The sequence below is a fragment of the Uranotaenia lowii genome, chromosome 1 (genome assembly GCF_029784155.1).
Source record: "Uranotaenia lowii strain MFRU-FL chromosome 1, ASM2978415v1, whole genome shotgun sequence".
In the NCBI taxonomy this organism is placed as follows: domain Eukaryota; kingdom Metazoa; phylum Arthropoda; class Insecta; order Diptera; family Culicidae; genus Uranotaenia; species Uranotaenia lowii.
This window is the reverse complement of record NC_073691.1, coordinates 179,168,470-179,194,419: the sequence shown is the minus strand read 5'-3', so window position 1 is coordinate 179,194,419 and position 25,950 is coordinate 179,168,470. Positions and strand designations below refer to the sequence as shown.

General features: G+C 38.9%; 4 protein-coding genes across 6 annotated transcripts; 2 read left to right on the top strand and 2 right to left on the bottom strand.

Moving 5' to 3' along the window:
* Positions 1–389: 389 nt before the first annotated feature.
* On the bottom strand, positions 390–1,852 carry LOC129739204 (uncharacterized). Its single transcript, XM_055730628.1, has 2 exons — positions 1,556–1,852; positions 390–1,489 (listed from the first exon to the last, which is right to left on the bottom strand). Exons 1-2 carry the CDS (start codon positions 1,638–1,640, stop codon positions 606–608), a joined length of 969 nt encoding a protein of 322 aa, XP_055586603.1. The 5' UTR covers positions 1,641–1,852; the 3' UTR covers positions 390–605.
* Positions 1,853–6,840: 4,988 nt separating this feature from the next.
* On the bottom strand, positions 6,841–22,548 carry LOC129738585 (uncharacterized). 2 transcript variants are annotated; one of them, XM_055729832.1, is made up of 11 exons: positions 22,344–22,548; positions 22,059–22,257; positions 14,138–14,191; positions 10,977–12,692; positions 10,693–10,856; positions 9,249–9,914; positions 8,879–9,190; positions 8,479–8,814; positions 7,781–8,411; positions 7,544–7,716; positions 6,841–7,475 (listed from the first exon to the last, which is right to left on the bottom strand). In XM_055729832.1, the coding sequence occupies exons 2-11, from the start codon at positions 22,221–22,223 to the stop codon at positions 7,028–7,030; spliced, it is 4,665 nt and encodes a 1,554-aa protein (XP_055585807.1). In that variant the 5' UTR covers positions 22,224–22,257; positions 22,344–22,548; the 3' UTR covers positions 6,841–7,027. The 2 variants fall into 2 exon arrangements, with proteins under 2 accessions (XP_055585807.1, XP_055585808.1); XM_055729833.1 differs by lacking the exon at positions 14,138–14,191.
* Positions 14,507–16,367, top strand: LOC129738614 (uncharacterized). Of its 2 annotated transcripts, XR_008735577.1 has the most exons (4): positions 14,507–14,962; positions 15,018–15,315; positions 15,428–15,483; positions 16,117–16,367. XR_008735577.1 is itself a non-coding variant. In XM_055729853.1 (3 exons), exons 1-3 carry the CDS (start codon positions 15,058–15,060, stop codon positions 16,145–16,147), a joined length of 345 nt encoding a protein of 114 aa, XP_055585828.1. In that variant the 5' UTR covers positions 14,507–15,057; the 3' UTR covers positions 16,148–16,367. The 2 variants fall into 2 exon arrangements, 1 of the variants encoding a protein (XP_055585828.1); XM_055729853.1 differs by having other exon boundaries at positions 14,507–15,315.
* LOC129738606 (protein FAM161A) lies at positions 22,357–25,737 on the top strand. The gene is made up of 3 exons (XM_055729841.1): positions 22,357–24,437; positions 24,581–24,810; positions 24,877–25,737. The coding sequence occupies exons 1-3, from the start codon at positions 22,941–22,943 to the stop codon at positions 25,388–25,390; spliced, it is 2,241 nt and encodes a 746-aa protein (XP_055585816.1). The 5' UTR covers positions 22,357–22,940; the 3' UTR covers positions 25,391–25,737.
* Positions 25,738–25,950: the final 213 nt, after the last annotated feature.

The window sequence follows — 25,950 nt, the reverse complement described above, 5'->3', positions numbered from 1 at the left end:
TAGAACGGCCAGAATTCGCATTTTTATAAGAAATCATAAATTACGATCCTAATCGCGAAATAGCGCTTAGAACGACCTAAATTCGCATTTTAGCTCCAGATCGCTAGCAGCGGAGATCTTTTATCTCAGCCCTCTGCGTCGGACCATCAGCCGGACCTTTAGGTACGTAGGTATCCTAAATTAAGATCCAAATCACGAAATAACGCTTACGGAACGGTCAGAAAACGCATTTAAAGTTGTCATTGAATCGCGAAGAAATGCTTGAAAAGCATTGCTTTGTGGACGGGTTTTTAAACTACTAGGAAATTCCTTTTACAAGTTACTGTTCAATCTGTAAACGACGAAAATGATGACTTTTTTTCACAACAAAGTTCTGTAATTCTAACTAGTTCTATAAGAATCGGAAGTCAGTATTTTTTATTGAGATTCATTTATAATTATTGATATGTACAAGATGTTACATAACTTCATATTCGCATTCGTATTCGAGTGGGTAGAATAAAAATAACACAAGAGAGAATCTTAGAAGTTAAATAATTTAAAACTAATACGTTTCATTTGTAACACAACTTGATAAGTTTATGGTCTTGGTAAATATTCGAAATTTAAGTAATTCTTTCTTTCTCAACGGGATTGAAAAGCGTTTCGTAGCTCGGTGGCAGATCGTCCATCTCTTCTGGGGCACTTGGTGCAGCCAAGTCATTTCCTCCGGTCGTGCTCTGTGCACTGAAGTTAAGATCAGGCAGCGTTACATCTCCCCTCGATGATGATTGATTTCGTTCATCGTTTCCTGACGAGCTCGAGCTACATCCGACAATTCGGCGCCGATGTTTGAACAAACACCATAGAAGCCCTCCAAATCCGAACATTGTCACTAGCAATGAAACGACCGCACTGAAAATTACGTTCGTTGGGTTGATCATTTCCACTTCCTTTTGCTCTCTTCGGCAACCCATTTCGTCAGTGCAGGTCGGACAGTTTATGATGCCGTCGTTTTGAAATTGTGAACTTATACAAGACTCAGAACACGGGATGAGCTTTTTAGGACCGCATTCTTTCCAAATGGTAACAACCAGTTCTACAGACAGTTCATCTTCGACGTGATCTAGCGGTTTCATTTTGTCTAGATTAATCGTTATTCGTACCGCTTCGTCAGTTCGAAATCCTTTCGGGAAATTTTCGTCTTCAAAGGAATCACAAAATTGGTACTTTCGTCCATTAAATTTCGCTTCTATCGTATCGATGCATTGGCCGTTGACATTTTTTCGCAACTGTGTCTCACGGACTAATATGTACAAGCCCATACCTTCCGGAGCTTGGAGGTAGAACCTACAGTACGAAATTCGTTTGAAGGAAGAAGAATTCCAACTTTGCCTAAATATATAACCCTTGTTAGGATCACGAAGCTGTATTGGGTCGTCCCGAGCCAAAACTTTGTCGAATAATGGAAGGCGGGGAGCTCTGCAAATTCCTTCTTGATAGAGATTATCTGAAAAGAAAGTATGAATACATTGGAGATTGTATGTACGGAAAATACCAAAAGGCGATGACTCACATATTCGATAATTATCACTAGTACACGAAATTTCGAAGGATAAATGCAGAAACGTCAGCACTATCAGATACAGGTGGTTCATCATTTGGCTCTCGATGAATATAGGCAGAGATCAATTATCCAATCCAACGTTAGAATGCTGTTTGTATCATAAATGCGTCTTAAATTTCACTGAATTCTTTTTAATATTTCGAATCTGCGGGATTCTCTTCTGCTTGTAAACATTAACACTTTTGTCATTACACTAACAAATCAAACTAATCAACAATCGGCGCATCTTTACCCTGTGGACATTTTTCGGTTTGAGAAAATATGCGCTCATTTGGGTTTTTTAAAATGACGATTCCATTCATAGGGGGAAGGGGGGGAAGGGCCATGATTACGTATTGGGCCTTATTCTGCGAGGCGAATGAAGTGACTCGGAGTCACATTAGTCGTAGTCACGTGACTACAGTCGGGGTATTCCGAGAGGCGACTCACTCCAGGTGACTAGTTCATTACTCCGGAGCCGAATAGTTCATTTTGACGTTCCAGAGGCGGTGAACCAGTTTCATCTGGTTCACCCTGCGAACTGTCAAACATATAAGGACATTTAAAGAAGGTAGTGTGATATTCAATTTCTTGGATGACGTCACATTCACATACTTTTATTCAACTAAACCAATACGGAATTTCAATTATCTTTGCGATTTGCATTTATTAACTTGTGAAATTTCAGATTTAGATTCAAAATTCATAATCAATACAATTTCTAAATTCAGTATAAATTTTTTGAATTGAGTTTTCAATACTTGAGTCGGAATCCATTCTTTCATTCGGAATCTTAATTTAGAACAAAATACCTAAGAAGCCTCAGAAATTGAATTTCAGAATCTCAAATCTCTCTCTCAGATCTAAAATTTCATTTTATTTTGAAGGTCATTGGCTCAATTAAAATAATTGCGATTAAAGTTTATGTTAATTGATAATGAAGAACCTGATAAAAAATATTTTTGATTAAACGTTAAAATGTCAGCTTAGGATTCAGATATGCATATAGAATCATAATTCAGATTCACTTATTTCAGATTACATTAAAGGCACACAAATCCAGAGGGGAATTATAAGTTATTAAACTGTTTTCGAAAAAAAAACGCGTTTCAAAGTTTGCGTTTTATTCTTTTTTCGTATACTTTTCGGAATTGAATTGTAATGCAAATCAGTATATCCATCTACAGCGATATTTCAAACATGTAGCCTTGAATGTCAGAAAAACAACTCACCCTTCATTCTATCTAAATATTTTAAACATTGAATAAATCACATTATATATCAGAAATAATGAATTATAAATCCTTAAGTAGTGCGATATTTTAGTTATAGTCATAATATGGCATATTGCTTAAATAAAAAAGAATTTAACTTTTTCGTAAGATTAACATTCTTGTTTATATTTGTAAATTTTTGATCGACAAAACTATAAAAACGCATTTCTTTGAGAAAAAAAATTGATTTTATCGAATGTTTTAAACTAGATTTATGTATTTTAAAAATTTAAATTCTTTTGAACCGTAAAAATCAATTGAAAACCAAAAACTCATAAGGTTTGAAATCTCAATGGGTTGAAAATTGTATAAGTTGTTATTTTGAACTTAAACCATGGTGCTTTTTCTTTTGAAATATATTTGAGAATCAGGTAGCAGTAGACTTACTAAAATTAATATGGGATGAATGAAAAATGATAAATCTGACGCGCAGCTGACTAAAATTGATCATTGGCTACTAAAAAATTGGATTCCAAATTTCATTCCATTCAAAAATAGATGCGGTACAAATATGTTGCTTGAATAAATTCGGTTTCTTTTTTTTTTACATACTTTGAAAAGTTATGAATTCGATTAAAAATAATTGAACATATAAATAAGTACATAGCTGATTTTGTTTAATGTTGGAAAATTTTCAAACTACTAATACATATGCAAAAACAAAAATATCGTACCTGGAAATCAAGTTATTTTCTTGGATTGACAGTTCATCCGAAATGACTTTTGTCCAACAAACGTACAAACTCAGGTGATGCAAATCACATCGATTCCATGCTATAATTTGCACCAGAGTTTTGAAATTTCAAGTGTAAATGCATTTTTACTTGTTTGCTGAGAATTTTATTTTTTGTTTCCATCTAGCTCAAGCACTCTATTCAACAAAAAAAGATATTTTTCTATCTGTTTTGGTTCCAATAATTTTAATCGTTGATATATGCTTCACCTCCTTTTATTTTTTATTGGTTGGTGCCGTTGTATTCATTTGCAAGCTGTTGGTTTTCATTTGCAAGACGTCAGTTACCAAAAATAAAACCGAGGCTACAAAGAAATTGATTTCTACTGAAAATTGTGCGGCTTAAATTCCTTGAAATGATGCTCCTACCAAGTAAAAAACCGGCACACTAGAAGCGAACCTTATCATCCAATCATTGGAATCGGATGCAAGCGGAAAAAATTGAGCTTTTCGAGGTGAGTGAAACCACTTGATGACTTTTTTTTGTACTGAAATACTAGACGATTTAAAGTGATTAGAACTTTTTTTTTTATATATATTTACAGTCTAAATTGCCGAATCTTAATCCATTGAACCGAAATATGATTCCTGAACCGTGGTCATCGCCCTGGACAGTAGGCGGCGTATTTCCAGTGAATATTTTAGAACAGAAATAGCCAAGGGATTTAGAGCATGTGACCAATGAAAACTAAAACAGTTTCGAAAGTTTTTTTGTGATTCGATTGTTTTCCCTTATTTTTTTCGAAAGATTTATTATTGATAGTTATAAAGTTTAAAAAATTAATCCAATTTGTCATCAGATTCAACTGGTAAGAACTAAAATAATAAAAATGAGAAATAAAAACAAATATATAATTTAATTATTTTCTTGGAATTTAGATTCAGATTTAAAATTTGAATTTCGGATTCGAATTTATAATCCGTGTTTAATTTTTATTCTATAATTAAGGATTCAGGTTTTTAAAATACTTTTATGTAAGCCGAGAATTTTCTTCAATTAATGCTTTTTTACAATATAAATTTAGATTCTGGATCAACAATGAAGTATTACTCCAGGACCGAATTAAAAAAAACAAATATTGAATTCAAATTTACTAAGCACTTTAAAAAGGTAATTCAAAAGTACGAGAAAAATGTAAGGTGCAAGCTTTGATTATAATTTAACCTAATTTCGAAGAAGATAAACCTTTGTTATATTTTTTAAACATTTTTCCTCAAAAAATGATTTATTTCAAAGTTAATTTGAGTAGTTGTTGTTTATTTTGTCGTATTTAAAAATTCTAGTATTCCAAGTCACCTACGAAATAGGTAACGACTCCAAAAGTCACTTGCCACCGACTTGAGTCACGTCATTCGCCTCTGAGAATACGGTGACAGTAAAAAAAAGTTCATTCAAGTCACCTAAAGTTCATTCAAGTCACGGCATTCGCCTGCCAGAATACGGTGACTCTAAAAAACGAAGTCACTTCACGTCACTCGCCTCGCAGAATAAGCCCCATTTATTCAAACGTTAAACCGTAAAAAACCTGTAATAACAAATTTGTTATGGGGGAGTCGAAAAAAAAACATTATAATTTAATACCCTGTGATTTACCGAAGAAACTGATTGGAATTTGATTGGTTGACGTATCGGTAATTCAATGACCGCTTAACGAAGTTCTTTAGAAAAATTACCGGGCTCGTATGTAGAGTAAAATCTTTTTATTGGAAAAAGAATATATTTTTCTTCTCTTCACGTGGGCTATGATTTCGTAATTTTTGTTCCGAGGTGACAGTGGTTTGAGTGCATCTATCAAATATCAAACTAAATATTTAATTCAACGCATGCATTACCGGTTTCCACCAGCAACGCTTCCAGGAATTAATTAGAACGCCCACCTTCACCTGAAGCGGTGAAGACATTTTCTCTAATGATAGACCATTAGCTTGTCGTTTTGTTGTGTTCCAAAACTAAACACTTTTTTCTTTAGTTCATTCTAATCGATTACCCTGTCATCTACGGTGTTTTCAAACTTACTAACTTTTATCAAACAAAACCATGAAATATTTCCTGTTCAGTCTTTTTATTGGCACAGTTTATCAGAAACTTATTGGTGGGAGCAACGTTACCGAATGTCCCATATTCGAAATGGAAAACTTTGATAAAATCGGCTGTATTTCCAGGCCCTTCGAGCTATCATTTCGAGGTTTGAGGAAATCAAACTGTATCGCTACAAATCTGGATTGCTTTCTAACGAGGTCTAGCTCCGAGGGTCACCAGTTTCGATGCCACGATCAGACACGTTCTTTGAATCTAGTATTTTTGTATCCTTATCTGATGGTTGTGCTTAAGCCTAGTATACGAAATGCAACATGACTATCGGTTTGCCTGACCCAGGAACAGGCTCTCAATTATGGTCGCTGTCATTTTATGGAAAGAACCCAGGAAAATCTTTATTCTCACCAAATTATACTGGAACCAGAAATCGACCATATGATTATTGCTCCGAATTTCAATGGCTGCAATTGTAGCTCTTATCGAGAATATTGGAAACATCAGGCCAAACAGTGCCTCAAGTCCCCGGAAGCAGTAAATCACCTCCATGGGTTATGGATACTATCGGTGGCATTGGTGGGACTGAGATTGGTTTACGTTTGCTTTGTGTGTTCAGAAAGTCGATATTTTAGTCGGTGAATAAGTAAGTGATGATAAAAAACTTTTTTAACCTATTTAAGATTCATTTTTGTCCGACGTTTCAATTTGTGTTATGCTTCAAGTGATACAATTTTTAACTGTATCCTCATTTGAGTCCGTGAATAAGTTGTTGTAGTTTAAATAAAGAAATATAATATTTATAGAAACTATCGAAATATTGAAATCGATTTTTATACATTCACAGCCAGCCCGTTGCCGAAATCTATAATTGATATACGAGGAAACAAAATTGTATGTTTTTCTTAACCAGAGAACTATATGTTTACCTATACTTACATAAGTATGTCTATTTTTGGATGCGTTGACGCGTAATTTTAATAGCGCATCAACGCAACCAACAATCAAAATGTAGTTCACTGGCTTCAGCTCAAAAATATAGTTGAATCAGGCAGAAAAAGATATGCGAACATATATACGTCATATTAATCCGCGAGAGAATGAGAAAAACAAACAAAATGAGAAAAATGATAATTTAGAAACGAAGGAGGGAAAGAGAAAAAAAAATGTTAAAGAGAAATCTTCATTCTAGGACATCTCAAAGAAAAAATCGGCATAATATATAGAAAAAAAATATATTTAAAATATTGTTCAAACATTACTAGATATACTTTGATTTGTTCGAAGCTCTATATATGGGTGTAAAGAAGGATTCCTCTCGAGAAGGTATATTTTTATACTAGAAAGGGAAATAAAATCAAACAGATACACCTTAAAATGTTCAGTTCACAGCTGAACGGGTTTTACTCTAGCACTGCCGACGTGGCCATCTCGGCTACTCCGCATGTATTGTCTCCTCGGAACACCCGATAGTAACCCTGTTCGCCCCACTTTGGTCCCCATGAGTTTTTCACTATCCAGTAGGGCAGCGTTTTATTGAACATTGGATACTCCTTGATGCCGAAGCCCACGATTAGCACTCCGTGATCGAGGTTCTTTTTGCTGCACAACGGACGCCAGGGATGCGAAATTCCTCCCCGATAAAATTGCATTGCGTTGGCATTCAGCCCGATCGATACCGGACCATTGGCGATTAGGAACTGGGCAATAGCCGTTTCATTCTTGGGCAAATCAACGGCACCCTTAACGCGGACATGTACCATCGACTGATTGAAGTGACAGGTCTTTTGCTTTTTCGCCAGATAGGGATATTCGCTCTCCAGCTCCAGACCACCGATCTTCTCGATTGCTCTAAGGAGTAAAGTAAATTAAGATGATAGGTGAGTTGTCCAAAATTTTCGTCTGTGCTTTTAACTTACTTATACGCATCGTCCATGAAACCTCCCTGACAGGCGTTATCGGTTGTGTCACAGTCAAGCAGCTCCTGTTCGGAATATTCTTCCATAGTTTTGGTTTTCACCTGGTGCAGACCCTCTATGTTGCCAACCACGCTAAACGCCCAACATGAACCACAATTACCTTGATTTTTTACCTATAATTAACAAGTCAAACCGTATTAATGGAAACATAAAATCGCAAACATTTATCAAACCTACCGGGGAAACAGCACCCAGATCTCTCCAATCGAAAGCCTCCGGTAGCTCGATACTTTCGTCAATCTCGGCCATCGGATTTGAAATGTGGTTGCGATCTGCTTCTCGTGGAACGACAAGTCCTGTCCGAAGTTTGTATTCGGTACTGGTCATATCGGCGAAATGAGTAATACCATACTTAGCTGTACCCTGTTCGTACTTGTTAAGTTGTTCTATTTTGAACAAATTATTTTTAAAAATACGGAAGCGCATCTCATGCTCCAAGGAACTCGGGTAGTCCCGACTGTGGCGTTGCTTAAATTTTTCAAATTGAGCTCTCGCGTGCTCTTCACCTTTAGTATAGTAGCCATCCTCTTCCGGATTTCCCCGTAATGGGCGAACTGATCGTGCTGCCCGCTTCAGGTTATCATCGCCATTCGCGGACGTCGAAACCGCAGATTGTTGATGTTCTTGTTCAGGTTCATCGTCGCCTTCACATTTGACGTTGTATTTACGCTGATCTTGCGTTTCCAGCCAGATTCGTTCCCAGACGGAAATTTTGCAAACCACACTTGGTTCTCCTTTCACCTTGAACGTGTACTTGTAGAGAGAACCAGCCACGGGTTGCACTGATCCCTTGATTATTTCGAAATCTCTGAAAAACAAATGGTACCCGTAATGAAGAAGTATCCACACGGAAGTGCCTTACTATTATGACTCACTCATAAGTACGCGATTTTTCTTGGTTGTATCCAACCAGTCCCGCCTTGATGCGGTCAATATGGCTTTGATCCTTCAAATTCTCGGGAGAAATATCAAAAGACGCGCCAGTCTTTTTTGAGCTCCTTCTACTACGTTTCTTCAATGAGGTAATCTTGGCTCCGTCACACTCAACCGAATATTGGTAAGCCTCGTCCGGTTTTTTATCCTCCAACCAAGGTTGCTCCCAGGAAGTAAACCAACAGGTCTTGCTTTCTCCCTGTATTGGATAGCTCAACTTATATTTGTAAAGCGAACCAGCAACTACCTGCTTCGTGCCTTCGACAATTTTTGGGCTTCTGAAATGAAAAATCAAAATTATCAATCACCAAATTTTACGTAGGTAACGTAAAGTTGCCATACTCTAGAGTTTCACCGCCGAATGAAACGATGATCTGATTCAGTCGCGTGGTATGCTCATCACTGCGTAATTCATCTTCGCTCAATTTGTTCGGGCCTCCCAAAAGCCCACGCCGTTTGCGGCTGTGACTAACTTCATCCTGGCCATCACAGATTGCCGAATATCTGTAGGCGTCCTTGGGATCAGACCGCCAAGGGCGTTCCCAGGAAGTAAGATTACACTTTCTTTCGACTCCATCAACGTTGAAAGCAACAACGAACTTGTATTTCGTTCCTTCCACGATTTGCTTGGAGGCACTCAATATTTTAGGTTCGCTAAAAAAAGCAAACAATATAAAGAAGGACAAATCATTTATTTTCGTTTTAAACTTACCCCTCGTGAGCTGTACTAGTTCTTGTAAGAATTTTGCTAATCCTCAGCTTATTTTCTTCTGTTTCCAGCTCACTTGGTTCAACGTTAACGGGACAACCAGCACAGAAGCCACGTTTGACTCGACTGTTTGTAGCTTCTGGGCATGAGAAAGAAACTTTCTGGGCTTCAGTAGGATTTTTTTCCTTCAACCAGGGTCGTTCGTGAGATGTCAGTGTACAAACACGCTTGTCCGGATCATCACTGAAGGTCAACTTGTACGTATACAAAATTCCAGCCACGGTTTTCTTAGTGGCACTCACGATAGTATACTTGCGATCACCTGAGTTACCACCGGAGGATCCCACCAAAATGTCTCGGATACGATCGCTGTGCTCGGGTTTGTTGTACTCTTCCGGGGTCAGTTCCGAGGGGGCACCGACCTTGGGAGCTTTGTTCATTTTCTTCCGCTCTACGTCACGTTTTTGTCTCCCCTCCGACGACGACGACAAAGTAGGTGGCTCATTGCAGTCGAATTTATACTCTGCCTGATCACTCACCGGAGTGTATACCTTAACCTGGCAGCTCTTGGTAACTTTGTCGCCCTTGCCCAGCAGGTCCACTGTGTAGCGATGAATTGTTCCCGCAACAACCTGCACCGTGCCACATCTGATAATGAACTTCGAGGACCTGCAATCGAGCATGAACAGAATAAGAACGGTTGAAAAAGAGAAATGTTTTGGACATGAGAATACTTTTTGCTATAAGATTTTAAGATTATTTTTTGTAACTATGCTTATCTAAAGAACACCCTCTAAAGCTGTTTGATTCAGAGAAGTGAACAAGCTGTAAATAGTACGATCTCGTATACCTTTAGCTTTGAGATATCAGTGGGAAACTTACGCTTGAGTACCGTGTTCACATTCCTCTACAGCTATTCGATTCGGATGATTAAACAAGCTGCAAATAGCACGATTTCGTACTCTTAGCTTAAGAGTTTTTAATGAGAAACTTAAGCTTGAGTACCGTGTTCACATTCCTATCAGTGATGTGGAAGTAACAAGTTACTTCCATACGTTACATGGTATCACATACATACAAAAAATCACGAGAAATTCACGCTTGAGTACCATGTTCACATTCCCACATGCAAAAATTCGTTGCCAAAATTGCAGTTCGATTGTCTCTTCTTTGTTTCCGTAACAAGTTTATATTCTAAAACCGTGGGTTGTTAGCCTAAGATCCCTATCCAGCGATGGGGCTGCTATTTCGAACTTAGCTAGCAGGAGCATCCTGATCCGAGACAGACGCTGTTTGAGCCGTCCCGTGTCATAGGAACCAGAAGCATGCCTAGCCCTCTCTTCAATTTATTAGCCTGCTTCAAATTTGCTACATTATTCTTATTTTAGAATGGTTTAGAAATCAGGGCGAACTTTGCAAACAAAAAACACCTTACTTAAAAACTTACTTGTACTTCCCTTTTCCGTAGGTTTTCAACCCTGCCTTGATGCGCTGTTGATGCTCCGGCTCCGAAACATCCAACTCTCGATGTCCACCGACCAGTCCGGGCATACTCTTGCTGCCGACGCACTCCGACTTGACCAGTCGTACATCGGGATGCTTCACGCGAATCTAAAAAATAAGACATACCTTCCGTTAGTAGATTGCAGTCTGACAATCCCCTTCTTCCCACCCCCCTAGTTTTTCGCAAACAAGTTTGACAAAAATTTGAAATAAAAAAAACTTAAGAACCTCAAGCGTACAAAACTTGCTACTGCCATCGATCAGTAGTCGTTGGCACTTGTCAATATCCTCCGTTTCTTCGATACAATGCGAGTTAGCGAGCACCACACGCGCTACCCACAGTTCACCTTTTTGTTCGATTTCACTGCTAAACTGATTGTTGATCCGCTTGACGCTTACGATTTCCAGTGGAATCCGCTTGAACAGATCGGCATCCATACGATCGAGTGTGACGATGGCTTCGGCGATGATCTTTTCTACCAGGTGCATATCTTTCGGATCGCTGTCCAAGTTGAACTCGGTAAACCGTTTCCCCGGCAAGGAACCGGGTGCTGCGTAGTACGGTTGATCATGGTGTTCGTGAGATTCGCCGGAAGTTTCTGGTTGGAATGGTGAATGGTAGATGTCATGATCGTGAGAACGAGTCGAGCGTTTGTCGCGCTGCTGTTGACTAGATTCGTCGGCGTTTAACTGAGCGGTCAGTTCTTCTTTAGTGAGTGGGCGCAAAGGTTGCTGTTGTTGTTGTTGCTGTTCGCGGCTATCGCTTTCGTCCGTATCACTGAAATTCATGGTAACTGAATCAATTCTTGGGGGAGTAAGCTCCATTGTGGGGCTCTCGACGCGAGCTGTTGTGAGGAAATCAAAATCTGGTTGAACGGCTTGCTGCTGCTGATCGTCGTCCTCTTCGCTTGTTGATGGGTTTTCGGTGGCGGGTTTGGACGGCGGTTGCCGAATTGTATTTAACTGGGCGTTATTATCCCTAACTACGAAAGCTGCTGTATCGAAGTTTGCTTCACCTCCACCTGGATTTGTCATACGGTAGTAGTTGTCGATACTGATTTTTACTTTTTGCAGTAGCGAAGCAAACACCGGTTCGTACTTTTGTTGAACGTCTCTTCCACCGCCACTCTGTATTACTTCATCCAGTGCCTTCTGAATCTCTTGATGAGTTTTGAAAACTTCTTCGAAGGTAGATTTGACTTGTTCGTCGATTGTCATGTTAATAGCTCTCGAAGGAGGTTCCGCAGTTGTCGTTTGAACGAAATTTGGTTCAATACGTTTCGGAATGATGACCTCTTCTGTTGCTTCCTGGCGACGATTATCATTGTCAGTGGTAGATACGCGACGTTCGCTTTGAGCTTCGTTACCGAACAAAAAGAGCTGATCGAGCACGTTCTTGGACGATTCGCTCAGCTCTGGAGCTGCAGGTTCTTCGGTAGTACTACTTGCGTAAACCTCTGGTGTAACTTCCCTGACTTCATGTTTTTCTATTATAATTTGATTGACTAGATCTTTGAATCTCGAGGGGTTCATCTCTTGACGATCTCGAAGGCTCGGATCGAAGATGGGATTCAACTGAGTGACGATTTCGATGCCATCCGTACTGGTTTGCTCCTCACTTGAGGTACAATTGCCGTTCTCTAGCAGCCTGTATTTATCACCACTCTCGGTTGTGAGCCACGGTTTCTCCAGTACGACTAAGGCACAAACTACTTCTTGTTGATTTTGATCGAACGCCTTAACGATTATGTCGTATCGAACGCCTGCCACGACTTCTCGAGTTGCCGCTAGCACTTCGATCAACGTGTAGTCTCGTGGTAGAAAACTACTGGCGATGTACGACAAACCCCGCAATCCGGGACGAAGCTGTTCCTTCGCTCCAACGGCATCCACGTGGATGGCCACGATATTTTCGCTGCTTGTGGTTCGCGCGGACGGTTCATCCTGCGGGTGGCGAAAAATTTCCATCGAAGGAGGGACACAGGAACGAAAGAGAGAAAATCCATATCACGACACGGCGATCAAGAGTGATTGAAAATGGGTCAATGGAGTTGATGATTCTGTATACCTTGATTAGTTACAAACCATACCCTGGATGTTAGGGGGAAAGCTGTGAGTAAATGCTGCAGAATATCATTCGTGACCGATGCGATCGACTCCGATCGAGAACTACGCATTTGGTGAGGTCGCATGAAACGCAAGAAAATGGGTTAGATCCTTAGTTTTGAGCCCGATGGTACTCTATAACACAAGAGTTGTTTAGAGATCAATTTTGAAATTCCAGTCATGCTTTGGTTAGAAAAAATTACACATGTTTCCGGAACCTTTGAGCGATTGGATTTGGGTTTTTTTTCTGGGTAACAAGCTTTTGTAAATTTTTAAACACTTTTTGGAAAAAAGATTAATTGATTGAGGACTAACTTTAAAACAAATGAAAGCCTAGTTCACACTAGGCACGTGGGTATCCCTATTTGGTTGCTGCTACGAGTTACAGATTTTCTTCTTTATTGCTTAGGAGGCTTGAGACGTGTCTCGAGTCCTCCGAACAGTATGTAAGATCTGCGACTCGCTGCAACGAATGAAATTGTCCATCCGTTGCCAAGTGTGAAGTAGGCGTTGTATTCTGCCATCTAATGGGTGTGCGTGCAACATTGATTTCATATCAGTCATGCTCATGATGAGTAATTAAACAACATAAGCTCACTTTTGTGAACGAAAAATCCAGTTGAAGGTTGAAGAATGTTAACGATTTTGCTTGAATAACAACAAATGATTACTGTTGAATGTTACTTAACGATTATCACCCAAGAGCATGAGATTTCTACTTCCTTCTCTCAGTCATCAATCGGAAGTTTGCGGGGGTGCAACTCGGTAAATATTTACTATATGACAACACAACTGAACGAAGGCAGTAAACGGAAGGGACTCGGACGTAAAACAATCAGGTTATTTAATCCATGCCGAAACGTGAGATAAGACGATGGCGTGCCGTCCGTCGATTGTTTACACTGCGGCGGGCCGACAAGACATTCATTTGTGGGTTATCAGTGCCATTTTTTATTCTATTAAGGAATCTTAGCGTCAGATAAGTAGGTTTTGTTTTTACGAAATCGTCCGTTTTACTGGTTTTGGATTTATTCTTTTCTTACGCCGGTCAATTAAATTGGGACTTACCTCTCCACGCCATTGTAAATTTGATGTTTTGAAAGGAATTTGTATCAAAAATTAAAAAAAGGGTTCCAAACAGATGTAAACAAACACATCCGGGGTGATTTGAATTAGAGACATGCTTTACCAAAATGTATGTAACCCAGACGATAATTAATCAATCATCAACATTTTATGTTTGGGTGAACGATTTGAAGAAAATTTTTTGTAATATAACTCACGGCTTGTTCCTTAACCAGTTCATGTTCCAAGCGCAGTCCCGAAACCAAAAATTCCTAGGAAAAATAAGATTGTGAGTTGGTATTCAAGAGGTAAAGTTACCAGTTGTGTTGATCTGAGTATTTTTAGGGTTTCCTTTTGAGTGTTGATTTCAGAGTTTCCAGGTGTCCTGATTTATTAGGATTTTGTTTTCTGATTTGAGAGACACCGTCCTGATTTAAAAAAAACTCTTGAATTGTCCGATTTTGAAAAATGTCCTGAATTGTCCTGATTTTCAAAAAAAAAACAATCGCAATCGAGTTTGTAGTTCAATGATGAAAAAATCCAACAAATCTATTATAAAATGGTTCAACACACAAAACTTTCGAGGCTCCACTTAGCAAAAATGAGCCGTTACTTTCCGTTAGCAAAATTTTTTTTTTACTGTTGAGTTAGCACTTTCCCGAATTGTCATGACTTTTGCTCAATTTGAGTAAAAACAACCCATTGCTTCTAACTTTAGTAAATGCGGTAGCGAGAACTCAAACTATTAGCCTGCGCACAAACCGTGGTCGTTTTTTTGTTTTGTTTTTGTTTCCTAATGCGGTTCTGTTCGGTTGGAAACTTTCGGAGCGAAAAAATGAAACCTATCTTTATTTCATAAACTGTTTTCGCCACATTTCAAATGTTTATGAGATTCAAATTGTGCTTGGTTTTGTTCCCATCAGGAGTAAGTGGAAGTGATCGGGAAAAGAAAGATAGGTATGGAAGTCTGTATCAGTGGCTCAATTCCAGGACTCCCGGCTAACCAACAGTGATTTTCGTGCGCCCTTCCTCAATTTTGCTTGGTAAGTCAATTCAAAATAAGCTTTGAAATTGGAAGAAAACTTATTTGGTTTTTAGGTGTTTCCCCCCGAAAAACCATTTGGGTACATCCAGCAAGATGTGCCAGAATTCAGGAACCCGGATCGGAAGAATCTTCCTGGCCTTAACTGACGGTGAAAGAATAGGTGCTCCCAACCCAAGTCGTACAGATTCGAACTGCTGGAACCAGCACCTTTCCCTCTGGCAGACCCCACTCCGATTAACAACAGGATCGATGCAGTCGCTACAGTTATCACTGTATTTTCATACAACCGGTACGTTCTTAAGGACACCCGGCCGCTGCACGAAATATGCGCAGCAATCGGCGCAGAACCAAGTTAGTATAAATAAGAATGTATTTTTATTCACAAGTTATTTTCGATCCAACATATGTTCCGTTTTCGGGCGACCAAAATCCAAATCATTCTAATAGTAACCTATTTTTTCAGGTTCTTTTTTCATCGCAATGGCTGATCTTAGGTGGTATTGGTGGTTTGGAATTTGGGTGAGTCACTATTTATCAATAAGTTTTTATTACGTTCATTGTTACACTGAGCAAGTTATTAAAATCTAATCGATGCTACCCTCCTACGCATTACAATCGCATGTAAATGCAAACAGATAAAATCGCGTTATGAATTTGGAATAATTTTTTCCTTGTACCTATCAAAATTGTGTTATGCAAAAAGTAATCAGATCGCTGTAGTAGATGTCATTTTCTATTATGCTATGTTATTAAATTTTCATAAATGCTATCAAAATTGTAAATCGTTTGAATTCTTAAATTTTGTTCACTTGGATGATTCAAAAAGTTCATTTAATAATGAGGATGAAAGTAAATGACACTCATGCGTAAAAGGGCGGTTATCTGTAATCGTAAATAAAATTAAAATCTAAAATTATCAATTAATAGCCGACATATGAAAACATTACTCTATATCTGGTTCTGAAATCGAAATTTTCGGAAAATTTGTATTTTAAATTCGTCCTGAATTTTAAAATTGAATCTGAAAATAGAATTTATGTTGTGAGTTGAAGATGATGATTTCATTTATGAAGTCGAATTTTTTATTCTTTATCTTGACCTTTGTGAATTTATTTATGCAAAAGTTATTAATTTTACTCTTTTTATTTTCAGCTTTCATCAGCGAATACGAATATCAAGATAAGATGTTTTGCTCCAAGCCCGGATTTGGTCGCGCAGATCATTTAGGCGGCAAAAATGGATGAAAATAAACTAAAAAAACATTTCTTGGCTGTACTGCTTTATTCAAATGACAGTCCCTTTCAAAGAAGCAAATCAACGGATCCATAAAAATTTTGATTTTACTTAAATTTTAGTAATTTTTGGGGGTAAAATATTTTTGCTCAAATTTTAGCAAACAATGCTCCCAGGTACTGAAAATTAGCAAAAAAAATTAGTCCAGACACTTTCAACAATTTTGCTAAAATTTCAGTAAAATTTTTTTGCTAAATTGATTGCTAAGTTTTTAGCTGGTCAAATTTGAGCAAAATTTTGCTAATTTTCGGCCTCAGAAATTTTGTGTGAACCTATTGCCCCGATGGTATTATCTGATTCAGATGATATTCAAATGGTGTTTTTCGATACACACTACAGGCCAGCCACGAAACTGCTCACTCCTGTTGCTTAAATTAAGGCGTCTACAGCACCTGTATTAGTTTCGCCTTTTTTATGCATAGCTTTTGATCGAGAAATGCTACAGCCAACTTGGGCAAAATACAGGATCAGATTATAAGCTCATCTTCAACTCTTTTAATCTTTCAAAAAAAAAACAACAGCAACAACAAACTTAGGTTATTCAATGTGAATCGCACGCAATCGCACAGTATTTGACTCTGTCGTTAACCGCTAATTGTATATTAATCAGTTAAAAAATTATCTCAATAGAAATGTACTGATTGCTTCCGTTCATGATGCTAGATAGTGGCATTTTAATGATTTCCCTACCTATTACATTTAATTTTTGTTAAGCTATTTGCGGTTGGTTGAACAACATTTGATGTCGCCAGAATTACCACAGACCGAAAGGACATGCTTCTTTTTTGTTTTTTTTTTTTTTCAATAATTCAATGCAAAGGAATTTCAATGTAAGAAGCTTATTGGGAAATTCTTGGAGCGAAACAGCGAATTGTGATTGGAACGAAGAGAAAAAAAAAGTTAGAACGGCTCAATCAGAGAATTTTGTTTTTATTTGAGTCTAGCAGCACTATCGATAAACAGTATAATGCTCATATAGGTTGTAGTAATGAGAGTTTATTGACCATAGAATCTTGAAAAGTTTGAATAAACTGATGAACACTTAGGCAGAAACTCCGATGAATTCGTGCACCCATGGTGGATAACCAACATACACACATACATACATACATACATACAAAAAATACTACAAACTTTGTTCGATACTACCCGGTAACTTTTTGCTCACTGTTCTAATCGTTTGACGGTGCATTGAAATTTCGTTTGCAACGTTTGACAACGAAATATGCAAGAAAAACCAAAGAATAGCGACAATCTCTGATATTTTTTTTCTAAGATTTCCATACTCCGAATAAGCTCTAGCATTCTTCCATACAAAACTCAAAAAAATATAAGTAAGTTGATTTATCGGCTTTATCGGTGAAAAGTGATGTCCTTTTTCGAAAGAACATCTTAAGAATTTGACATTTAATAGACGGATAGAAAGATCAAAGAAATGAAAGATAGTGAAAATGAGCGGGTAGAATTTTATTTAAAGGCATTATCATCACATACAAAAATTTTGTTCAGGTCGTGCCAACCACTATGAAGTGTTTGATGCATATATAGAGTTGCATCTACCACAACACATTAGTAGGCCAAGCGTAGTTCGCACCACAAGCGGAAACTTGCAGTGCGAACGACCAAAAAACGGACAAGAAATGGACATCACTTTTAACCAATAAGGCCGATAAATCAAGTAACAAACATCAATTTCAACCAAGAAGGAAACTGGTTGTTTAGACCCCTGGCTGGAGGCTCTAAATTAAAAAAAAAAGTCATTTGACAAACCCTTACGCATGATTGGTCAGCTGAGTTGCAGGTGCCCTGATTTGGCTGTAAAACACAGACTTTTGCGAACTCGTCCAAAGCTCATTCACATATTTTGCTCTGACTTTTGCCACTGACAAATACTCACTATACACTCGATTTTATTTGTTGGATTATTTTTCCAGAAATACGCAATATCGATTCCAGAGTGCGCACCGATCGTATTTGATAAAAATGCTCTCCTAGTTGGAAAGTGCCACTCAATCTAGAACACTCAGAAGAAATCTTATTCATTAATTTCATAAGATACGTCTTATGAACCCCTTTTTTGAGTCCAAAATAATTGTTCATAAGAGTCTTATGAAATTCTTTCAATTTCATAAGAGTTTCTTATAAAAAAATAGAAGAAACTGCAGTGCGAAGATAAAATGAACACATTCATTCGAAACGGCAGAGGAAAAGCTTCTTAAGCATTTGAGAAAAGTAATCCATTAAGTGTTCGTGGCATTGATTTTTCAATGGTAAGTTTATTTTTCAAATTGTATTATTCTTATGAATGTCAAAAATATGCTGAAAATATTTACAAACTTTGAATTTTTGTCCACTCTCCAGCTTACTGGCTGACAAAAAGCAAAACATCCATAGAAAGAAACCGGCGGCGGAATTTTTCAGGGTTTTCTTGTACATCCGCGAACAACTGACGGATCTACTGATTCTGTGGGAGTTTTATTTGAAGTCCCACAACGAGGGAACGAGCGAGCAAATTATCCTTTCTTTCTTTGTTTTGTGGACAAGTTGGACCGGAATGAAAGTGCTGCGAATGGTTACGATTATGAAAAAACATGAATAGAACGTAATAAAATGCAATTTTATTATTGAAATTATAAATTTTACGTAAACAAATCCATATTCTTCTGGCATTGCATGTTTTTATAAACAATCTTATGAATTTTCATATTATTAGAACAAATCATAAGATTATCTTATGAAAATCAAAACCTCATCTTTCAAAGAAGTGTTCATCCTGAAAGTTCATTTCAGTCATAAGATAATCTTATGATTTTCATTATTTTTTCTTATGGCGCCACTTCATAAGAGAATCTTATGGTGTACATAATAGTATTTTTCTGAGTGAAGGAATAATAGGTCATTTCGATCGGGCTGAACATTTAAATTTTTCCTGCAGGGATTTTTTTGTCAAATTTCGCCAGGTTCGCACGCAATACCGACGAACAGGGTTGCCAACATTTTTTTCAGAAATCAGGGAACTGCCCCTACTCGCATAACAGTCCCATATGAATTTTCGTCATTTTTTATCTAACCTGACAGTTCGTCATTTTGAACATTTTACTTCAATATACAACAATAAAAAAAGAGACTTTGTTCTAGAAATTACGAAAAAAATATCAACTAGTGACTGTCCCATATGAAATATATCCGCATAACAGTCCCATATGTGAAATACCACGGATGTAGTTAACTTACTATGTTCCTTTCAGTGAAATGATCTTTGATTTATTGCTTTAAGTCATTTAAACAAGATGCAACTCACTTGATGTTGAATTATGCACACTACACAGTGAATTTAACTACAATTTTTGAAAGACAGGCTAACATAAAGGAAGGATGGTCTTCCTGTGAGAAAAACTATCAGAAAAAACTAAAAACCATGATAAGATTCAACTTACAATGTAGAATTCACGAACTACATTTACAAGTTCAGAAATGATCAAACTTAAGTCTTAGAAGGTTGCTTGGTGAGCAAACCATATTCTGTATGGGACTGTTATGCGAGTAGATTTGAAAAAGGTCTCGAATATGCCCGCATAACAAACAAAAATGGTGCTCCAGACCTTACCAGTTACCAAATTTCGAAAAATTCAGGTCCTACGATTTATTATGACAACCTAGAACATATTCCATTAAACGATTTTTGTTTATGCTGAAAGCTGTGGTCACAATTTAAAAATGTATTCCAAAACAGAAAAAGCTGATTTTCTCGCTTGCTCGTTTTTGCATATGGGACTGTTCTGAAAGTAGGGGCAGGGAACTGGCGAAATAAAAATCAGGCTTCGTTAAAGTAACGGAAATTTCGCTCAAAGTGATGCCCTTTTTTTAGGTCATCGCTCCACATTTTCACTCTGATATGTGTTGTGAGCCTACTTGGTTGAATAATTCTACTACATCAAGCAATCGAAAGATTCCATTAAATCTCTTTTTGAATAAGAATTAACGGGAATGTTTCGATTGCTTTGATTCAGCCACATTTTTACTTTTTCAGTTCCTCACAACCCATTATTCATGACATTCGCAAAAATCAGGCAGAATCTGGCATATTTTCAAAAATCAGGGAAATTCAATGGCTTATCAGGTTGTCAGGCAGAACCTCGAAAAATCAGGCAATGCCTGAAAATCAGGCATATTGGCATCTCTGCCGACGGAAGGTGGCAAATTTAGACAGAAAATGATTGGATTTTCTGTTCTAAACTTTATTTTGAAATAAGTTCGGCGAGAAAGCGATTTTGTTGTATGTTTCTAAGCTAAAGAACAACAAAATACGGAACCAGGTTGAGACCACTAAAAAAATAGTCAATTGCTATCGAAATACCGGTATCTGAACTTTTCTTATACCGTGGTTGAATTGAAAGGAATCTTTCGATTGCTTTGATTCAGTAGAATTGTTCAACCAAGTAGGCTCCAAAACACATATTAGAGTGCAAAATTATTTAGAGTTACAGTGAATTTAAATAAATGCGATGAGTAAGCTTATTTCGAATGCTTTTGTCCATCAGTGTAGGTCGTTGACACTTGCAAAAACAGTAACTTAATGCAATCCAAATCGAGTTTTGATTTTGTCGAAAATCGGACACAACGAGAAGTCGAATAAAACAACGGTTCAGCAATTGATTTAAATAAATTAATGTATGGAGGGCGCCATATTTGCCGAACCGCTTGGCCCTGCTAACCTTTGCGCTGGTGGTGTTCACAGCCAATTTACCGAACGATTAGCGGTGGCAGAAAATAGGCAGTGATTTCTTGTTTATCGTTGTTGGAAATTTCTTTCGCAATATTAAAATGAACTACTTGGAATACGATTTTCTATTGGATTTATCAAGATCTAACAATCTGATAAATATTCACGTGAAAAACTTTTATAGATTGTTAGTAACGCTTTTCTCTCCCTTTCGATTGACAGTTTTTTTAACTTATTGATTATTGACGTTAAAGGATGACTTCATCATAAATTCCCACTACACAGTGCTTCACTGTGAAATAAACTGCATTGTGGTACAAAAAAAAAAGTGAAAACCGCATTGCTTTTTCTATAAGTTTTTATTGACAGCACTCGTTAGACCGTCTGACCAGTGACAACTGTCTCTTTATGTGGAAGACGATAACGAAGTTCATCTGCCTGTATTTAGGGACAAAAAATATTGCAGGTCAGTTTTGCTTTACTTTTTTCCGATTTGACCAAAGATCAAGCAAAATCAAAACAATCCAGACTACGGTGTGAAATATACCGGTCATTGATTGCAGCATTTCGACTCATGTAAGCAGAAATATAGTGATGTCAGCATTGCTGTTGGTCTCAATGTTCGAAACAACGATACCACACTGGAAGACCTTGAAAGGAAAGATGGGGTTTAACGTTTAGTCATTTTTTATGACGTTTAGCCAATGAATTATAAATATGCACTTATTTATTACTTGCTGTTCCAAGCAGCTTCCTGAACGTAATCAGTGCTAGGAAATCTAAGAACCATATTTATTACTCATCCATAAGACAGGGAAAAGCAAGCAAAAGCTTGCTTTGATGGCTTGCTTTCGGAATTCATCTAATGTTACAACGAGTTGTAGCTTCTAAAGCTTTTCCGTTCAGATAGAACACATAGAAACCAAAATTGCCTAATTTCCAGTACTAAGAATTAAAAAGTTACTTTCCTCAGTACCACACAAAAGCTTTGGAAGAAGAAAAACACCCATTTTGCGTTACATATTATTGTCTATAGTCTACAGGCAGTGCCTAAAGATGGTGTTATAAGGTTTCTTACCTTCACATCGTCAGCGCCTGCTGGGTTAGTCACCGCAGTGCTACCGTCGTTTTCGGCCTGGTCAGCGCTATTTATTGGCGATTCTTGCTGACATAGCACTGTCGTCGATACTGATAGGACTATTGCCAGCAGTATCAACAGATTGACTACCGCCAGCTTCATCATCGTAATATTTAGGTCGAACTCTCGCCCGATTCCGCTGTTTATGGAATAGATTAACAACTTTTCGTTATTCGCTTTCTGGCGAAATTCTGAATGAATCTGTTAATAGCAAAAAAAAATCACCTATTTCTATGATGTTACCCCTCTTTGGGGTTATTTGTTTTCGTTGCCTGCACTTCGGAATGCACAAACACTTGTCTAGCACGAAACAACACACAGAAAACAATTATAGATCCTTAAAACCAAACACAGCTGATAAAGATGTTCAAGCTGCACGCATAAAACACGTCCGAACGAACTGATCTCCTGCTCCCAACTGACTTTACTCAGGCAATTTTACCGATCTACATTCAAATGCAAAGCAAATCGTGAGGGAGAGAGCGAGAGCGGAAAGAGCAGATCACAACAAAAGGCAAACAAAAACATTCAATGCATTCCCTCCGACGATGCACATGCGCCATCGCTGTGCCCGCCCTACAACCTAGCCCGCCATGTCTAATCAAAGACCATCAAGAGCATGCTTCCGGGCGCAATCGCTAGATAAGGCGGGAATTGTGACTACAACCTGACCATACCTCGTTACCATGGAACACCTATAAATGCAAACAAATTTTTCCTTCAACTCCTGGTTTAAGTGGTGAATTTTTCGTTTCTGAAAATATTTGCATAAGATTCCATACTAAATTAGGCAAAATGCCAAAACTCGACCATTCCTAAGAAATGTCAGGTCACGGAAGATCTGTTTTCATAAATTCCTGTGTCAAGAAACCTCTGAACCCGAGAAACAAACTTCCCAATCCTTCGTATCTAGTTCCGCAGTGCTCATTGGACCGTGGCCTCGACGATCCACAGTTGCAGAGCAACATGAACACAATCACCCGCAAAAAAGCGACCAATAAGTGTCCGCTGGCTCGGGCTGGTTGTCATCCACGGCGGAACAAAGGGCTGTCCATCACTAATCAGCTACGCAAGGAAACTGACAACTTCCAATCGCTTGTAAAGTTCTATGACAGCATCCCGGACTACGACGAACTACACCATCTACCCAATGACGAGTTTTACTACAAGCTCAACACTCTACGCAAAAAACAACGAGAACTTCGAACCAACTGTTTCAACAGAACCGAGAAACTCCAAATCATTTCTCCGTCCCTTAAAACTCAAAGCGATGATAATGATTCACTCACATCGTGGAGTAAATCTCCTCCATCGGTTAGTGTAGCAGAAAATACACTCCTCAAGCCCCCAGCAACCAAATCGGTTAGGATCGAAACCACTGCTAAAGACGAAGACGAACACGAAGAACGACAATCTCGTAGAAAATTCCGAGCTGGAACCCCCTTTGTATCAGACCCCGAAGACAGTATCAGAAAAGCTTCAACCTGCACGACTCCCGCTAACTCTGAATTCGTCGAACGCTACGACCGCTACGTCAAAAGAAATTTACGCTGCAAGTCGGCATCACCAATCAGGGATTACTCCAAAATTACCATACCACACCCGTACAAAATGACTCAACGTGAAGAAGATGAAAGAGCCCTGCAGGAACTGCTCATAGCCAGCAAAAACGCCTTCTCTTCCAAAGAAACCATCAACAAATTACCCCCGGCACAAATTAAAGCCAATCCAGTCCCCATAACGTCCCGCATTCCGCTTTTTGACACCATTATGGCAGACCAGGAATACCGTAGTCGGTTGGTGAAGCTTAACTCCGAGATCGAGCTCCAATCGCAAATCAAACCCTTCCACTTTAGCGAACGTTTAAGCCGGCCATCCAACAATCGCTGTCTAAGTCGCAGTCTGTCTTCGCCAGCCCTGCTAACCACCGGCCTCGAAACACCGACAACAAACTTCAAAGCAAAACCGTGCCCCAAAAATCTGTTCAGTAACTACTTCTACTTCAAAATGTGGGAAGACGAGTACTTTCGAGACATGAATAAGCGGTTGCGGGCAGAGGAAATGCTGAAGCAGGCTTCGCTGCCACCAGCCATGGCCCGGCGAGAGCGCCTGATCCAACGATCCAAGCTGTCCTCGGCAGACGAGGAACTTGGGCTAGACCCGGTGGTCGGTACCCAGCTGACCAAGAAAACCAAACGAAAGCGCAAATCTAAACGCAGCGCCAAACGCAAGAAGAGCGCGGAGCAGAAGTGCGTCGAATACTTCGCCAGCATGCAGCAACAACAACAACACCAGCAGAGTCGAAGCATGAAGGAGAAGGTAAGGATAACCCAGTTGACTTTTTTTTCAAAATTATAACCTTAAGCTGGGGTCTTTGGGCTTATAACTTTACCGTTTCTATTGGTAAGTGCTTTAAAAACTAAATAAATGGACTGGTATTTGATGTTTGGCTCTATCTTCAGCTGCACTATCCATCGAGCAACTCTAGCTGTGCGAGCACAAGCGCCGATCGAAACCCTACTCCGATATATCCGGTGAATAGGCCTAACTTGGCGGCCACCCTGCGCACCGAGTGGTGCCGCAAAAAGCTGCGCGATCTGGAGCTGGAAGACAACGTAGCGAGCATCAAGCGCGTTCCCAAATTTCAATGGGGTGTCAAAAAGTCGCAGGCCTTCCAGAATTTGAACCTTGAGTAAGTTCGTAAGCTATTGTAAAATACGTCGTTAAGGTTTAATCCTCTTTCTCTCTCTCCTCACAGTCACACCCACCAGGAGGAACTGAACCTGCGATTGGCAACGAGGCGTGCCGAACAGAAATTGCGACACGAGGAGCACGCCATCAACATGGAACTCATGCGGCAGCGTGTTAAAGCGGCTCCGCTGCTCTTAGAGGGTCCACCCCAATGGGGTCCCCGGTTGGGTCATGTGACCCATCGGTGTTTGACGACGACCAAGGATTTGGAGTCACCGTTTCCAAAACCGGAACGAACCTCCATCGCAAAGGGTGAACGTTCGAGCAGGAAAGAACATCCGACAGGATCCGGTGGTAAAAAACGGGAAGCTTCGAACAATTGTCCGGGTCGATCCAATCACCATCATCAGCATCGTCAATTCAGATCCAACGGAAGTGTGAAAAATAGAAGTTGCAGCAAGTTGAGCGATTACTCGATGGATTCGTTCGACAAGATTAGTTCTAAATTTTGCGGCGGTGAAAGCGACTTTCTGGGAAAGCTGGACGACGATGAGCTGGGAAGTTTCGGAGATGAAGTTTGAACAACAATGAAGAGGTCATTTGTCCTTCGTTCGAAGAAACCGATCAAACGCACAATCAAATCGACTTGTTGCATTTGGTTAGCACGGAGTTTTGTTCACGTGTCTTATGTGAAGCAACTTGGAACTCCTGAAACCAGAATCACCAATAGTTTTCTAATTTGTTAAAAAAAAATTGTGTACCGTAACGAAAATATGCATAAGTGCCCCCTTAATTCTGATTCAAATAATGTTTCGGCTCATACATACTTAGCCAACAGAAGGCAGATTTCGAAGTTTTTGCTCGCCGCCTTTCAACGGACGAACATCATAACACAAAAAATCAATGTACCTATTATAGTTTATTGTACTGGGCGATGATAATATAGCAAATGTAAACCTGTGATTGATTGCTTTTATTCAAGATCACAATTTATTTACTCTCCATAGGGTAGGATCATTTTCCGAATTACGCCTGCTTTAGAAAACTGGACTTAGAATTGATCCTTGTGGAACGTCTGCAATGATCATTTGTTCAGAGACACGATTGTAAACAAACTATCCAACGTGTCGGCGTCAGCTGG

Coding starts and splice junctions, on each gene's coding strand:
- LOC129738585 (XM_055729832.1), bottom strand. CDS start 22,223: ATGATGAAGCTGGCGGTAGTCAATCTGTTGATACTGCTGGCAATAGTC. Junction 12,693..14,137: donor AACTGGTTAAGGAACAAGCC/GTGAGTTATATT, acceptor CGCCACCCGCAG/GATGAACCGTCCGCGCGAAC. Junction 8,412..8,478: donor GAAAAATCGCGTACTTATGA/GTGAGTCATAAT, acceptor TTTGTTTTTCAG/AGATTTCGAAATAATCAAGG.
- LOC129739204 (XM_055730628.1), bottom strand. CDS start 1,640: ATGATGAACCACCTGTATCTGATAGTGCTGACGTTTCTGCATTTATCC. Junction 1,490..1,555: donor TAGTGATAATTATCGAATAT/GTGAGTCATCGC, acceptor CTTTCTTTTCAG/ATAATCTCTATCAAGAAGGA.
- LOC129738614 (XM_055729853.1), top strand. CDS start 15,058: ATGTGCCAGAATTCAGGAACCCGGATCGGAAGAATCTTCCTGGCCTTA. Junction 15,316..15,427: donor AGCAATCGGCGCAGAACCAA/GTTAGTATAAAT, acceptor CTATTTTTTCAG/GTTCTTTTTTCATCGCAATG. Junction 15,484..16,116: donor ATTGGTGGTTTGGAATTTGG/GTGAGTCACTAT, acceptor TTTTATTTTCAG/CTTTCATCAGCGAATACGAA.
- LOC129738606 (XM_055729841.1), top strand. CDS start 22,941: ATGTCAGGTCACGGAAGATCTGTTTTCATAAATTCCTGTGTCAAGAAA. Junction 24,438..24,580: donor GTCGAAGCATGAAGGAGAAG/GTAAGGATAACC, acceptor CTCTATCTTCAG/CTGCACTATCCATCGAGCAA. Junction 24,811..24,876: donor TTCCAGAATTTGAACCTTGA/GTAAGTTCGTAA, acceptor CTCTCCTCACAG/TCACACCCACCAGGAGGAAC.